This window comes from Paroedura picta, chromosome 8 (assembly GCF_049243985.1).
Source record: "Paroedura picta isolate Pp20150507F chromosome 8, Ppicta_v3.0, whole genome shotgun sequence".
In the NCBI taxonomy this organism is placed as follows: Eukaryota; Metazoa; Chordata; class Lepidosauria; order Squamata; family Gekkonidae; genus Paroedura; species Paroedura picta.
In genome coordinates, this window is record NC_135376.1 from 14,217,040 (window position 1) to 14,232,257 (window position 15,218).

The 15,218-nt window shown below is 45.6% G+C and overlaps 1 protein-coding gene across 2 annotated transcripts in view; it reads left to right on the forward strand.

Annotated features, from left to right (window-relative positions):
- Positions 1-12,493, forward strand: part of SLC7A14 (solute carrier family 7 member 14) — a 59,923-nt gene extending 47,430 nt beyond the window's left edge. For both annotated transcript variants that reach the window (XM_077348419.1, XM_077348420.1), the window contains exons 6-8: positions 1,232-1,440; positions 2,282-3,159; positions 4,764-12,493. In XM_077348419.1, coding sequence (XP_077204534.1) covers positions 1,232-1,440; positions 2,282-3,159; positions 4,764-5,083 — 1,407 coding nt within the window. In that variant the 3' untranslated portion in view covers positions 5,084-12,493. The remainder of the gene's footprint in view (positions 1-1,231; positions 1,441-2,281; positions 3,160-4,763) is intronic.
- The last annotated feature ends 2,725 nt before the right edge of the window (positions 12,494-15,218 follow it).

Below are 15,218 nucleotides of genomic sequence, written 5' to 3' on the forward strand. Positions count from 1 at the left end.
GGCCTGCAGGCTCAACAAGATTGCAAACTCCCGTGGCAGAAAGTACTTTCAAGTTTAAGATTATCTCAAGCATTCAGTGTATAGCTTGAATAAGAGAAGGGGCAGCAGAATAAGAAGTAAGAATATGTTTCCAGACAATCTTTTGTGACAAATGTTAAGAGATGCAGTTTTCTGCAATTCAGTTGCATACTTTTTTATACCAATCAGCCGGCAGTTGCTAGTCAGTGGAGCCAAAAGGGATTCAGTTGCATCTGCAGAGTTCACAAACATAAAAATATGCAAGTGGAGATACAGAGTTTTATGGGCCATATTCTGGGTCCATTCTCCTTTCAAACACTCACACATATATGTCCCCACATTCACATTACTAACACACAGCCCATGCCCTCTACACACCCTCCGTATTCACATACCACTCCCACACACACTGTCCACTTACTTAGTCTAACAAGTCAGCTACTATTGTCCTGATTCTGCCTCCTCAATTCTCTGCTGTGCTTTCCAACAACAGCCCCGTCTATCTTTAGGCCTTGTATGTTGACAGTTGTTTAAACTTCTGAACAATTGGAATATTTATGAACATTCCATAATACTTCAACAACAGCATCAGTGGCAAGAAAGAGTACATTTTGGAGGGGGGGAATGTAGTTCTAAAGGCCAATAGATACAGAGGCAACCAGGATTTATTTCAGAGTGGTGGTGGGTTTTTTTCCCTTTGTCTAATTTGTCTGATTCGGGAGGGAAATTAACAAAGCCGCTGCTTTCCTGGAAACCTCAGCTTTCGTCTTGTCTTTCCTGTTTTGTGCTCATTGCCCTACCAAAACTGACTTCCAGAATAGCTAAAATCTGCTTTAAAATCAGGTTAGAAGGGCAGTGCTGTGGCCTTCAGAGCTTAACAGTTGTTTAAACTTCTGAGCAACTGGAATGTTCGTAAGCCTTCCGTATCACCCAGGAGCTGGGCCAATGGCCACCGAAGGCCGAAAGTGAGAATTGTACTCCAGCAGAGGCCCTTCCACACATGACTGTCTGATGTCCTTCAGGCCACTGCATGCCATAGACCAGGGATAGTCAACCTGTGGTCCTCCAGATGTCCATGGCCTACAACTGCCAGCATTTGCTGGCAGGGTCTCATGGGAATTGTAGTCCATGGACATCTGGAGGACCACAGGTTGACTACCCCTGCCATAGACAACCACGACTCACCATGGGTTGCTTCTTTCCTCCACAACAGGTGAGTATCATCCTAACTCTGATGGTGCCGTACAATGACATCGATACTGAGTCTCCCCTGATGGAGATGTTTGCAGTCCACGGATTCTACGCTGCGAAGTTCATTGTTGCCATCGGGTCGGTTGCTGGGTTGACAGTGAGCTTGCTGGGCTCCCTCTTCCCGATGCCTCGTGTCATTTACGCCATGGCAGGCGATGGGCTTCTCTTCCGGTAAGTTCCATGTACTTGGTCGTCCTCAAAAGGGCAACCCCCCATCCCCACTTCCTTCTTCCCCAAAGCAAAGAGCCAATCTCGGCTTTTCTTCCATATCACTGGATCAGGAGGTGCTTGAGAATAGGGGTGTCAAGTATTAGATGTTTAATTTATTACCCAATAAGGATTCATTCACCATTTATTTGTTGCTGTACCCATTTAAATGTCGAAGCGCATAAAGAATGGGTGGAATGCAGCCACACAAGAGGAGGCTGATGAGGGCCTTGCTGCTGCTGTGCCAGTAGGAGATTCTCATGCATCACATCCTGCTCACCAGGATCATAGGTTGCCTTAAGAGGAAGACTGGCTTGAAGTAAATTACAGTGACTTCTGATACTATCTCCTAGAGCATCCTGATATCACTTCAGGTGCCAAAACAGGAAGTGACATCATGATGCTCTAGGAATTTTCAAATCTCTATGGAAAAAAACCATAGAGATTTGGACATTCCCAGAGCGTCATGATGTCACTTCCTGTTCTGGAACAGAACATGACTTCTGGCATCAGTTGATGACATCTTTCCATTCTCCCTGCTCCCTGATGGTGGTGGGGAAAGTCATCAAGAGATCCCCCACTAAAACTGGTTACATGGCAACCCTATTTTTAAGGTTCTGTTCTGAACAATAGCAACACTGTTCCCAGCCTTTGAGATTTTCTGGAGTATCCCAGGATCTCTTGAACTCTGGTACTGCTGGCGACTGCCTGTACTGTTTACTGGGCTGTCTCTGCTCCTATATTCATACTGGGGAGTTGATGTTTCATGTGTTCTTTTTAAAATTTTGATTCTTTCATACTCTAGATTCCTATCCCATGTAAGTTCCTACACAGAGACACCTGTGGTAGCTTGCATTGTCTCAGGATGTCTTGCAGCACTCCTCTCCCTCCTAGTCAGCTTAAGGGATTTGATAGAGATGATGTCCATCGGCACACTGCTTGCCTACACTTTGGTCTCTGTATGTGTCCTACTACTCCGGTATCAGCCAGAGAGCGACATTGATGGCTTTGTCAAATTCCTTTCTGAAGAGCACACAAGGAAGAAAGAAGGCATTTTAGCAGACTGTGAAAAGGAAGCTTGCTCTCCAGTAAGCGATGGGGAGGAGTTTGCAGGCCCACCAACCAACACATGTGGGGCAAAGAACCTCCCATCTTTGGGAGACAATGAGATGCTCATCGGGAAATCGGATAAATCCACCTACAATGTCAACCACCCAAACTATGGTACCGTCGACATGACTTCAGGAATCGAGGCAGATGAGTCAGAAAACATCTATCTCATCAAGCTGAAGAAGCTCATAGGCCCACGTTACTACACAATGAGAATCCACCTTGGATTACCTGGGAAAATGGATCGGCCCACTGCAGCTACTGGTCAGACCGTCACCACATGTGTGCTGTTGCTTTTTATCCTAATGTTCATCTTCTGCTCTTTCATCATTTTTGGGGTGGACTATCTCTACGACCAAAGTTGGTGGGCCATTCTTCTGGTGGTGCTGATGGTCCTGCTGATTGTCGTCTTGGTCTTTGTGATTCTTCAGCAACCAGAAAACCCAAAAAAGCTCCCCTATATGGCCCCTTGTCTGCCTTTTGTTCCTGCCTTCGCAATGCTTGTAAACATCTATCTCATGCTCAAACTTTCAAGGATCACGTGGATCCGGTTTGCCGTCTGGTGTTTTGTGGGTAAGTCTTGAAGGTGGGAGTGGTTGAAAACAGCCAGATAATTCCATCTTGGAATCTTCTGCTCTATCTAAATTTATTAGCTTCCCCCTTCTGCATCAAAATAACAGCAAAACATTAATCAAATGACTTGTGTAGAATCAGTGCAGCATAATATCTTTCATTGTGCCATCCATTGTAAGCATGAATCATGAAATTGGTCTACATTTATAATGATTGCTAAAATTGGGTCTGTGACTTGATGTTACTGACTTCCATTTTAAAACACAGAATTCCACTTTCAGAACCAATAAACAACCAGGACAAGGAGGCATCTTGAGTTGGTCAGATCAGCTAATGTCACAGAAGTGGGCAGCAACTTCCATACCCCCTAGCCATTTGCCACTGACCAATTCACCTGCTAGCATTCCCAACATTGCATTGACAAAGTCCAGAAGATTTAGATGGTGGTACTTGGGGAGGGTGGAATTTCAGGAGGATGTGATGTCACTTCCAGGTACCACTCTAGGCCAGGCTTTCTCAACCAGGGCCATCATGAAGCCCTGAGGTTTCTTGATGGCCCTGGAAGGATTTTCTGAATGGGTGGGAGTTAATTTTATATATTTTTAAAACGTGTTAAGCATTTATCAGGTGGTATGACCATATATGGTCATGTTGACCCACTCACCCCTCCAAAAAATGGCCAGTGATGGACCTGGAGGGGGTGGGAAGTGGAGGGCCTGGAGAGGGCCCCCCGTGGATATGTCCACAGCTAAGTTTCCCAACCATATTGTGCATGATTGTGCCACTTCTGGGGTTTCTCAAAGCCTGAAGAATGTTTCAGGGCATTCTCAATGGTAAAAAAGTTGAGAAAGGCTGCTCTAGACTGCTAATAATTAAGTGGTCAAGTCACGACATATGCTGACCCCTCATGGGATTCTCAGAGTAAGAAACATTTAGAAGTGGTTTGCTATTATTTGCCTCTGCACAACAACCCTACTCTTCCATGGTGCTCTCCCATCCAGGTACTTACTAGGGCTTCCAATAGTCTGGGGTCTTCAGGTTGGTATAGCACCTGCTAGCTGATCCTTTTAACGGGAGATGTGAGGGACTCAACCCAGGACCTTCTGCATGCAAAACATGCTCTGCTCCTTGGCTATGGCTCATCGGTTAGGAAACAGGGCACAGGCTGGAAGGGGGAAAGGTGCTGAAATGAATTAACCTACTGCAGGATTTGTGTGAGTTTGCATTTGTTTGAGTGGGTGCACCCTTCATCATCTTGATTTTAAAGTATGAATTTTGGGGAGAAAGCATTCCTTGGGTGGTGGGTAAATATCCCTGGAAGTTTCATGCCCAGCTGGGTGCCAGAGTGGGAGCTGAGTTTTCCATGGAAACCAGTAGAAATGAGCACCCAATTACTAACCCAAATCCATACCATTATGAGGCTGAGGGAATCTGCATAAACATGAGGGGGAAACAAACCCAATCAGAACCCTAATAAAGTGCTTGTGTCTATCCCCAGTGCTTACAGGCTCGTGGGGGTGTGAAATATTTCACGCTGGATCATAGTACGATTTCCTAGCACAAAGAAGAGATGTTTACTTGTCAAACTCTCCTCCCTCTCTCAGGGTTGCTGATTTATTTTGGCTACGGCATATGGAACAGCACGCTGGAGATCACCGCCCGTGAAGAGGCTCTCCACCAGAGCACGTACCAGCGCTACGACACCGACGTTGATCCCTTCTCAGTGGAAGACGGCTTTTCCTACGTGGAAACGGAAAAATACCAGGATTGGGACCCTGCCGACGACAAAGGTTTCACTTACCAGCAGATGTCAGAAGCCCAGGGAAGCAGTCGGACAAGTAGCAAATCCAAGAGTAAAGGGAAACACAAACCGAACTCGGACACCCTGATTTCCAACGATGAGTTAGACTACTCGCCAGAGTAGGTGCAATGAGAACACGAGGCGTTCCACTTTTTGTCACTAAGCTAAACACTTGGGCTACAACACAAAGGCTTCTTTTGATCCTCGTGTCCAACCCCGTCCTCTCAATAAAGTTTCTGTTTTCAGAAATGATATCATTCACGCACTCACTCGCTTGCTCACTTTTCTGCTCTTCAGGACGGTTCTGTCCAGTACTGATCCTGAATTAACAGAACACCGCATTAAAATAAGGGAGAGAGAGAGAAGTCCCTCGTTTTCACCATCATTCATGGTCCCAAATTCCCTGAGTGCTGCCAGCATCTCAGGCCACAGAAGGGCTGGTTCGGCTGGGCAGAGTCTTTCTGGGTGTAGAAAAGACCTTTCCCACGACGGTCTTTTTATAGTTTTAGTGGAGACCATGCCCGGAACCTTAGGTGCCTAAGATCAGCCTTGTCAAGTTCGGCCAGCAGGGCAAAATGCTTTCCCTGCGGAAATGACTCAGTGGTAGCCGTAAGGGCATAAAGTAATTGTTGGGTTATTTGGCAGAGAATGTCAGGTTTTGACCTTTCGTTTTTTAGAATGCAATTGCCGAGTCAATAGGTAGATCTATGCAGGGAGAGGGCTGTAATGTTTTCACTGAGATTGGCTCACAAACAGAAGAGTGATCCAGCCATGACAGTGATTCAGACCAGGCCTGGCCCCATGGGAACAAAAGCACCATTTCACTAAAACAAAATACTTTTGTCTTTTGACACTTGTGGATGATCCTTTGGTGGTTTTTTTTTCTGGGGGGGAGGGGGATTTCTTACTTTGTCTTGTTCTGAATTCATTCTGTCCTGATTATCTGGATTTGTTTCCTGATGAACTATGGTAGGACTTCATATGTCATGACCACCGATATTCCATCAAGCAATCCATAGGGCAAGTCAACTTTGCAAATTATCCGTGGGTGCCCTATCAGGTACATTCAGCCATTTTGGTCAGTAAATACGAATGGACACTTCAACCATCAAGAACCTGTCTGAATGTCCTGTCCTGGGTTATCTCAATCAGAATACCATACCAGACGTGGTCTGTATGCCACCAAGTTGGCTCCAGTTGTTATTTTAGTGCCATGATGCTTTGGCCACGTCACAACAAAATCGACCTATAAATCCCCAAATGCAAATAATTTTGAAGTCTTAACAATTCCAGAAGGGCCTCCTCCTCTCTAGCGAAAGAGGGGCACATAAAGTGCACACTCTTGGTAGTCAGTAGGTGGATATTAGATGGTTTTGGTAAGGAGGCCAGAATTTAGGATGGTGTTTCTAGGCCTCGACCATAGGTTTGGCAGAACAGCTCTGTCTTACAGGCTCTGCCTGAGATCCTGCAGGGCCCTGATTGTGTAGAGCAATCCACCAGGCCGGAGATAGTGCCTCTGGCCCTGGTTAAAGCCAACTTAATCTCTTTGGAGTCAGGGGTCTTTGCTCACTAGATATTAATCCCCTTGTGGGGACATAGTGGAAGAGGCTGTGTCGCAGATGTGAGGGCCCCCGACACAATGCCACTATACCACTTCTAATTACTGAGGAATCTCAGACTGAATGTTCTCCTACTGCTTGCAGATAGAAAAACCAGCTGGTTGAACTAGTCCAGATCCCCGAACCTTCACCTGCACACTAAATGTACTGACTCTTCAAAGAGCCTTCAAAGAACACCTCAAAAACTGCAGGAGGTGGTTCTTCCGATCACACCTCTCAGCTCTGACTCTGACTCTGACAGAGTACCTCTGCTTAAGAACAGCCATAAGATTAAACTTGAAAACTGTACTTGTGAGTGTTAATTGGCTTGGAAAATCTCATTCTACTCTCTTACTTAGCAGAATGCGTTCAGATTAAGAATCCAACATCCTGGGTTTGAGGTCAGGTAGAATTGCAGAGGGGTAGCCATGTCATGCTGTTGTAGCCAAATAAAACAGAAGTCCGGTGGGCCGCCTGAAGATTAATCTTTATTTCAGCCTGGGATTATTATGAGTCAGGGCCCACTTCTTCTAGAGGCAAGAGAAAGCTCTGAATTCTGAATCCTCAAGCAGATATAAGCACCATTAATCTTTAAGGTGGCAATGGACTTTCTTGCTTATTTAGGTCATATATCTATGGTTCAGGCACATCAGCCCTCTCTCCCCCGTGGGTGTAGTCCAGTCCTACTCAGGAAATATCCAAATCTAAATCTTCTAAATGTTTAACTTTCCAAATCCCTAACTGCTGCACAAAGCATAGGTTTACACTGAGGCAATTAATGCTTCAGTTCTCAGAACGCTGTTTTTTTCTGGTAGTTGTTGTTTTTATGGAGGTGCCAGGGATTGAGCCTGCAAACTTCTGCCTACTAAACAGATGATCTGCCACTGAGACATAGCCTCTCCCCTCAGTAAATGTAACAAACCAGGCTATACAAGCTGGTTTAGAGGGGGAAAGGGACATCTTAGGGCTGATCCTGCGTTGAGCAGGAGGTTGGACTAGATGGCCTTCCAACTCTATGATTCTATGATTCTATGATTCTATGATCTTTGCCCCCTCAACTGGTTCTGCAGGTCCATGTCCCTCCCTTCGTCCCTCCCTCCCTCCCTTTCTCCATCTCTTTCTTCCTCCCTCCCTCCTTCCCTCTCTCCCTTCCTTTTTCCTCTCCCTCCCTCCCTTCTTCATCAAGCCAACCAAAATCTAACTCCTGCATATGGAAGGCACCTATATGGAAGTGAAATGATCCACACCCATCCACACCCACTGGTTGGCCTCCCACTTGCCCAAAACCCTTGCCTCCCCCTTTCAATCCAGACCACGCAAATCAGGAGGCAACTTAAGACAGGGCATTTCAATCTCCCCCTTCTAAAAAAAATGCTGATACAGAAACAGAGCGTTCCTTAGATTCCACTTCTAGTATATACAACACTATCCCTCTCTGCAAACAATAATGTATTTACTTCCATCGTGAGTCACGGCCAAGAAGATGCAGAGATTCTATACAAACATGGACCCTGGATCCCTGTGGAGCTCTCCATGGTGGTCAAGAAGAGGGGAGGGGGTAACCTTTGGCTGAGGCTCAGATAAAGCAAAAAAGTAGACAGAATGACTTGGAAGGAAGGTTTCCTGGGGAATGTGGAAGAGCTGGGAGATTATCGCCATTTCTTGTACGCTCCTGCAACACTCTGCTGAGTCCTTAGCTGCCTCACCACGCTATCTGTTCATGTTCCATTTAGGCTGCCTGATTTGGGCTGGGAAATACCTTTAGATTTGGGGGGGGGACAGGGCAGGGTTTGAGGAGGGGAGAGACCTTAGCAGGCTGTAATGCCCCAGAGTCCAGTCATGTTGATGTCTGGTGATCGATTGTCCTCCCAGATCTTCAGGTGCCTGTTGGAGGTTGGCACCATTAGCTCCAGTCCTCTGTGTAAATGCTCCATTCTCAAGCTATGCTGATTCTTTTCAGCTTGGCCTCTTCATATGAGAGGGAAATGCTTATGGGGAAAGACTCTGCTGCCACTTCCAGGTTCTGCACAGCACTGAACATATAATAGGTGCTGGATACATCCCCACTCCCAGTATTGCTGCTTCGGCTAGCTGGAATAGCTGTGGGAATGCTGCTCGCCAATGAAAGTTGGTGGTTAGATATTAGTAAAGAACTCCGAAATGTTGACTAAAAGGAGCAAGATCCCTATAGTTAGTTGCAGTAGGGATATACGCCTGCTCCTTCGAATTAATTATTGCTGGTAGTTAGGGATACGCACACACACAAAAAAAGCTGGAAAATATCAGTGTTTACCAATATTCCCAAATCCCAATATGATATGAAATTTGGGTTTAGGATTTGGGGGGAAGGGATCTCATTTTTTTCTCTGTCTCTTATTATATCCCATGGGGACCATTAATGGCTTCCATAGGGTGTAATGGGGATCTGTTGGGGTATCCAGGGATCTGGGGGGGGCTGTTTTTTGAGGTAGAGGCACCAGCTCTGCAGCATCACTACTGGTACTTCTTCTCAGAAGAACCCCCAAATTTCAAAGGGGTTCAATTCCATGGTCTCCAAAGAAGGGGCCTCCATCCTCCATTGTTTCCATTGGAGGGGGGAAGAAGTTTAAAGGGATCACAGTCCCTTTAAATGCTTTCTGAAAGCTGTAAATCCACTCCCAAAAGATCGAAAGAGACTGTGATCCCTTTAAACACCCTTTAACTGTGGCTATCTGGTGTTCCCAGATAATCCCAAATATTTTGGGATTTTTCGGGATTGGATGGTAGAAAAGATACTGAAATGCATATTTGGCTGAAAGAAGAGCTAAGGAATTTCAATAAGGGAGTTTGGGCTATTTTTGTGGTTCAGATACCTGGATGCACACCCCTAGTGGTGGTATAAAGTGCCTTCAAGTCACAGCTGATTTATGGGAACTCCATGAGGACTTTAAAGCAAGAGACGTTCAAAGGTAGTTTGCAGTTGTCTTCCTCTGAGTCCTGCTGTATTCTACACAAATACTAGCCAGGACCAACCCTTCTTAACTTCTGAGACCTGATGACCTGAGGCCGAGCCTGGGCAGCCTTTTCAATATCTGGCTGCCTATTTTATTGTTAGAAATGCTTACAGCCAAACAGTATTTCTGCTGCCACTACTAGTTCTAGTAAAACCAGTACTATTGGTAGCAAAAACCTCAGTAGAGTTATTTATTTCATTGTGTGACAGAAGCAAAATAGTCCTTAGGTTGCAATCTACTTATTCCAGAGCAGTTCCAAGAACTTTAATAGAATTTATCTGAAGTAAATTTCTCTGAAACGACAAACTACAGAGTTGGGGCATTATCAGCCCACTCTGAAAGCTCTTTCTCTAGTTTTCCTACTCCTGTTAATTCTTGTAAACAATTCTTTGTATCTGGCCTGCTGAAGACTTCTGGGGAACGCCAGAGCCCGCGGTCACAATTTCATAATAATTTGGTTGGTTCTAATTTTTAAAAATCACCCTAAACCTATTGTATGTTTGGAAGTGTATAAACTGGGGGGGGGGGGATAATCCAGATGACACTGGGGATTGTGTGGTGTAACCATTAGCAAGCTAGGTCTTCTGCAGATGTGGAGAAACTCCCACCTCTCTGCCAGACCTTCCTCTCACCAGTCAGCTCATGGCAGGGGTAGGGGGGTGGGGAATAGAGCAGGAAATACTGAGTGTTGATGTCATCATGCCAGGTGACACTCCAGCATTTGCCCAAAACTCTATGGTTAAACCATCCAGTCTGGGGTGAATACTAGAGCATTGCCCTTACAGCAGGGGTAGTCAACCTGTGGTCCTCCAGATCCTTCATGGACTACAATTCCCATGAGCCCCTGCCAGCAATTGTAGTCCATGAACATCTGGAGGACCACAGGTTGACTACCCCTGTTTTATACACCTTCATCAGCTCTTCAGCTGTGGGGCAACCTCAGGTGTTGTGCACAGAGGGGAGAGCTTCCCATGGTAGCTGCTCAGAGGTCAAGAGGGGCAGAGCCATGGACGGGCCAGAGGCAGGGAAATCCAGGCCCTTAATGGAAATCGGCTGAGGGAGAGGCACGGTTTCTTTCTCCTCAGGCGGAAGGAGCAAGGTCAGAAGCAGTACAAGAGGGAAGGAGATCCCCTCCCCTCTCAGTCTGACAGCACCCCCTGCTGGCAAGGACCCACCAAGCACAGAACGACTTTTTATGCAGGGATGAAAGTCCCTGAATTCTGGACTTCAGCAAAAATTTTCTCTTCTAGTGTTTTTTTTCTTCCCTTGGCACTGGAAAGGGCTCCATACCTGCACACACAGGAGGCCTAGATAGATACTTGATTCTAGTGAACAAAGACCACTTTCAGAATGTATGTCTATCAAGGCCCATTCCAGGTTTAGGGGGGCCCTGCTCAGACAGGGCCCAAAGGCCCCTGTCTGCCTACCACAAGCCCCATTTCAGGTCCCCTTCTCCCCATGTGTCCATCATTACTCTGCTCACCAGTTTTTCTGTCACCTGGTAAAAAGGTGAGGGTGTCCCCAAGAGAAATGGTGGGCCTGGCGACTGCTCATCTTTGGTTATACAGATGCCGGCCCTAATATGTATAATGTACGTTTTGGGGGTTGTTTTTGGTTTGTCATGGGCTAGAAATTTAGGTCCCTAAGGCAAAACTTGAAATTGTTATTAATAGTTCTTAATATCCAAATCATGCCATGGTGGTCCACCTTCCTCTTCCAAAAGACCTTTTGGCATGCTGACCACCATCTTTGTCATAGAGAAGCGTAGCATCTCTCATCCATGAGAACATGGCGGTCTTAGAAACGTTCTAAGATTGGCGACTGAGTTCAGGCATATTTGCTGGCTGGTGGCAGCAGAATCAGGAGTTGGCTTATCCCCTGGGAAGGAGCCATCTCAGATAAAATGGTTATGCCCCCTCCTGTTGTCTTAGTCACATTGCTTGCCAGTCAAATCACACATTCACACATTCAGCCGGTGTCTTAATCAGGAGAGGAGAAATTGTTACAGAAGTTACGCGGGTGGGCAAATGAACCACTTCTCTATAAAGAAGTAGAACTGTACTTGGTTGCCCTCTCTAGGGATAAAGGGTTGGATCCAACTGCATTTTTCAGCTGGTGAAAAAGGGAGTCCAGCTTGATCATCCCCAAAGGTCATGCTGGGGAGGGGGGTCTTCTTGGGGGCTCTAGAGATAAAAGTCATGTGAAATGAGGACTGTGGTAAAGAGGGCACATGTATTTTTAGAAGGCTGGCTGGATCCAACCACTATTGTCTACAGGTTTTCACAGTTCTCTTTCAAGGTAGCTTAATGCATGCATCCTTTTCCATATCTCAGGCTGTCCCCATCCATACAAATGAATGGAAGGGCCCTGGGAGCTCTTGGTATGCACTGGAGGCCCTCTACCTCCGGTCATGGGACCAGAGGGGTGGGTTTCTGCAATTCCTTTAGTCCAAGCCCCTGCACTGTTGCTGCAAACGACTGCCAATGTCTGAAAACTGTGTTTTGTGTTGCAAATGATTTCCCCGGCTTTCGTTTTCCCTCCCCCCAAATCTGGTCTATCGGTGGCCCAGTTCCCACGTGTTGTTTCTTTGCAGATGGCATTTCCTGTAAAACAGTTCTCTGCAGTTCTGGTATGAAATTGATGTCTTTGTTTTTTTAAGAAAAGAAAAGAATTTGTTCTCTACTTGGTTTGTTTATTTGTGATTTCCGAAGCCCATTGGTGCACTATGCAATGGGATTTTGTGGCGTGTCATGACGAAACACGAAACTGTTTATGCAGCTATCTTAATGGAGTGACCTTTTCCTTTGAGAATGATTTGTGTTGTCGACTGTGATATAAAAAAAAAAAAACCCGACGATAAATATTTCTGACTTGTCAAAGCACTCGGAAAAGAAACCTACGATTACCAAATGTGTATATTTTAATAGATGCATAAAGCTTCATTGTGTGCCTTTATATTTAAAACAAAACAAAAAAGAAGGAGAAGGGGGGATTAGAAAGGAAGCCAGAGAGAAAACAACTCAGCGGGGGCTTTTAAATGAAATATTAAACCAAAACGAGAAAGAGAGAGTGGAAGAAAATCCCAGAGTCTCTATATTAATATATACAAATATTTGTTAAATTTACCAGTATCTGATGATCTGATATTTTTCAAAGTGAATTAAATATAAACAAATTTTGCCTTAAGGGCTTGAGGGGCTGGGGGTTCCTTTGTAGAGGAATGGTTGAAATGGGCTGATTTTGGTATTTATTTGCATTGTTGTGGGGGGATATTGATTATTAGTTTACACAATAAAAAGTGGAAAAAGAAACTACAGTGGAATGGGTTGAGGGCCCGTCTGACATATTCTGCTCTTTGGACATTTCTCTTGTCTTTTCTTTTCCTTTCTTTCCCCCCCTTTCATTCACACACTCAGGACCTGCGTGGCCTGTGCATTTTTGATGGTTTTAGAACAAGTGAACCGTCCTGGATTTCTCCAAAGGATCTTGGGAATGCTCAACTTGAGTCTCATAGCACCTTCCGGACTTGTCTTTGTTCTAGCAAAACCTTTTAATGGACAGAAGCCACTGTGTCAAAGGAACGAAGAAGTCCTCACTAGCAGAGCTTATAAAGAAAAGAAATTGAAAATAGGAGAGACGATAGGTCCTGGAATGCAGGCAGAACAGAGTCAGAGGGAATTGTGTAAATTTTAAATATAATCCAGAAAAGTACAGAAACAATTCAGTAAAGTGGCAAGTGTTGATAATCGCATAGTCCCCCTAAGTCCTTGTTAAACCCTCTGGAAATGGCATCCAATTTCCTGATGAATTCTAATTCATCCATTTCACACTGGAGGCTCCCTTTGGTGTTCTTTAGCTGGGGATTAGGGATATTTAGATCAGCAACAGTGCATCCAAAGAGACTGAGATGGTTTCCAGCTGGTTTCTACACTGGTTTCTATTTTCACTGACAGATTGGTGTCAATTTGCTGTTTTTAAATATACCCTGACCACTTTGCCATCCTGGGATAATTCCTCCTGAATCTTCCAGATCTTTTATAAGGAACACACGCTAGTAGTCCTTAGATAAACAAAGTCCTTAGATAGACAAAGGCAAGGTCCATCTAGTCCAGCATCTCATGGCCAACCAGTTCCTCTGGAGAGTCAACTACAGTAGGGGTAGTCAACCTGTGGTCCTCCAGATGTCCATGGACTACAATTCCCATGAGCCCCTGCCAGCATTTGCTGGCAGGGTCTCATGGGAATTGTAATCCATGGACATCTGGAGGACCACAGGTTGACTACCCCTGAACTACAGGGCATAGAGATGGAGGCCTTCCTCTGATGTTGACTCCTGGCACCAGTATGCAAAGGTTTAGTGCCTCTGAACAGGGTACTTTCCAATTCAAGTCCATGTGTTGTCAATGAGCATCACCTAGCACTTACCCATGTACATCATCTTACACTTACCAACACTGAACTTCGTTTGCCACATTGTCACCCACTCATTCACTGTGTGGAACACTTCCTGGAGCTCATCACAGTCAATCCTGCTTTTTACCATACTGAACAATTTTGCGTGCTCTGCAAACATGGCCACTACACTACTCAAGTTTAGTTCCAGGTCACTCATGAACCAATTAAACAGTGCTGGCCCAAAAGCCAATCCTTGTGGGACCCACCGCTTACTCACCTCCATTGTGTTCACTGGCCATTTATTCCTACTCTTTGCTTCCTGTCATTTAAATGACTTTTAATGCACAAGAGAACCTGTCCTCTTAGCCCATGACTGCTATGTTTACTCTGTTCTTGTCACTGGTCAATGACAAAGGATCAGCGATAGGGTTGTGAGTGGAGGAGCGATTGGGATGTGAGTGTCCTGCATAGCTCAGGGGGTTGGACTAGATGAGCCAGGAGGTCCCTTCCAACTCTAGGATTCTGTGGTTCTTTGATCATGAACTAAGGATTCTGAAGAATTGTGGAACAAATAAGAATCGAGCAACAGCTGCTCACAAGGTGCTGTAGAAATCTCAAGCTGGATTAGCTTTCACTGGAGTAAGAGGCTGCACCTTTTAAAGTTACACCAAGCCCTTATGTCAAGCTGTTTTGCTATATATGAGGACTAATGACCTTGTGGGATCCATGATCAGATCCTTCCAGCATCTGTTTTCATCTCAGAAAGCAGCCCTGCATGGGGCAATATCAACAAAGGCTGCATTTGGGAACAGAGGACAACACTCTCCTCTCTCCTCTAGTCTTCTTTCTTTGCCCCCTTTTCAGCTTTCAAGTCACAGTTGAATAATGGTGACCCCCGAAGTGATTTAAGGATTTGCGGGGCCCTAGCAGAGTACAATTGTGATGGGAGCAGCCAGACTGGGGAGGAGGGACCCCCCCCCCCGCACAGTGGAAAGGGGTATCACTGCAAGGGTCCTTAAAGAGGGCAAAGGGGGGAGGAGAGAGGATATGCCCCTGATCTATGGGAGGGCAGAGGAAGCATGGTCCCCGTAGCACGTGCTGTATGTGCTATATGGATAAACTGGCCCTGGTTGACCCCACAAGGTTTTCAAGGCAAGAGTTGTTCAGAGGCAGTTAACCTTTGCCCTCCTCTGTGTAGCAAGTGCCATCTTCCTTGGTGATCTCCCATCCCAGTACTAGCCAGGACAGACCCTGCTTAGCTGCTAAGACTGG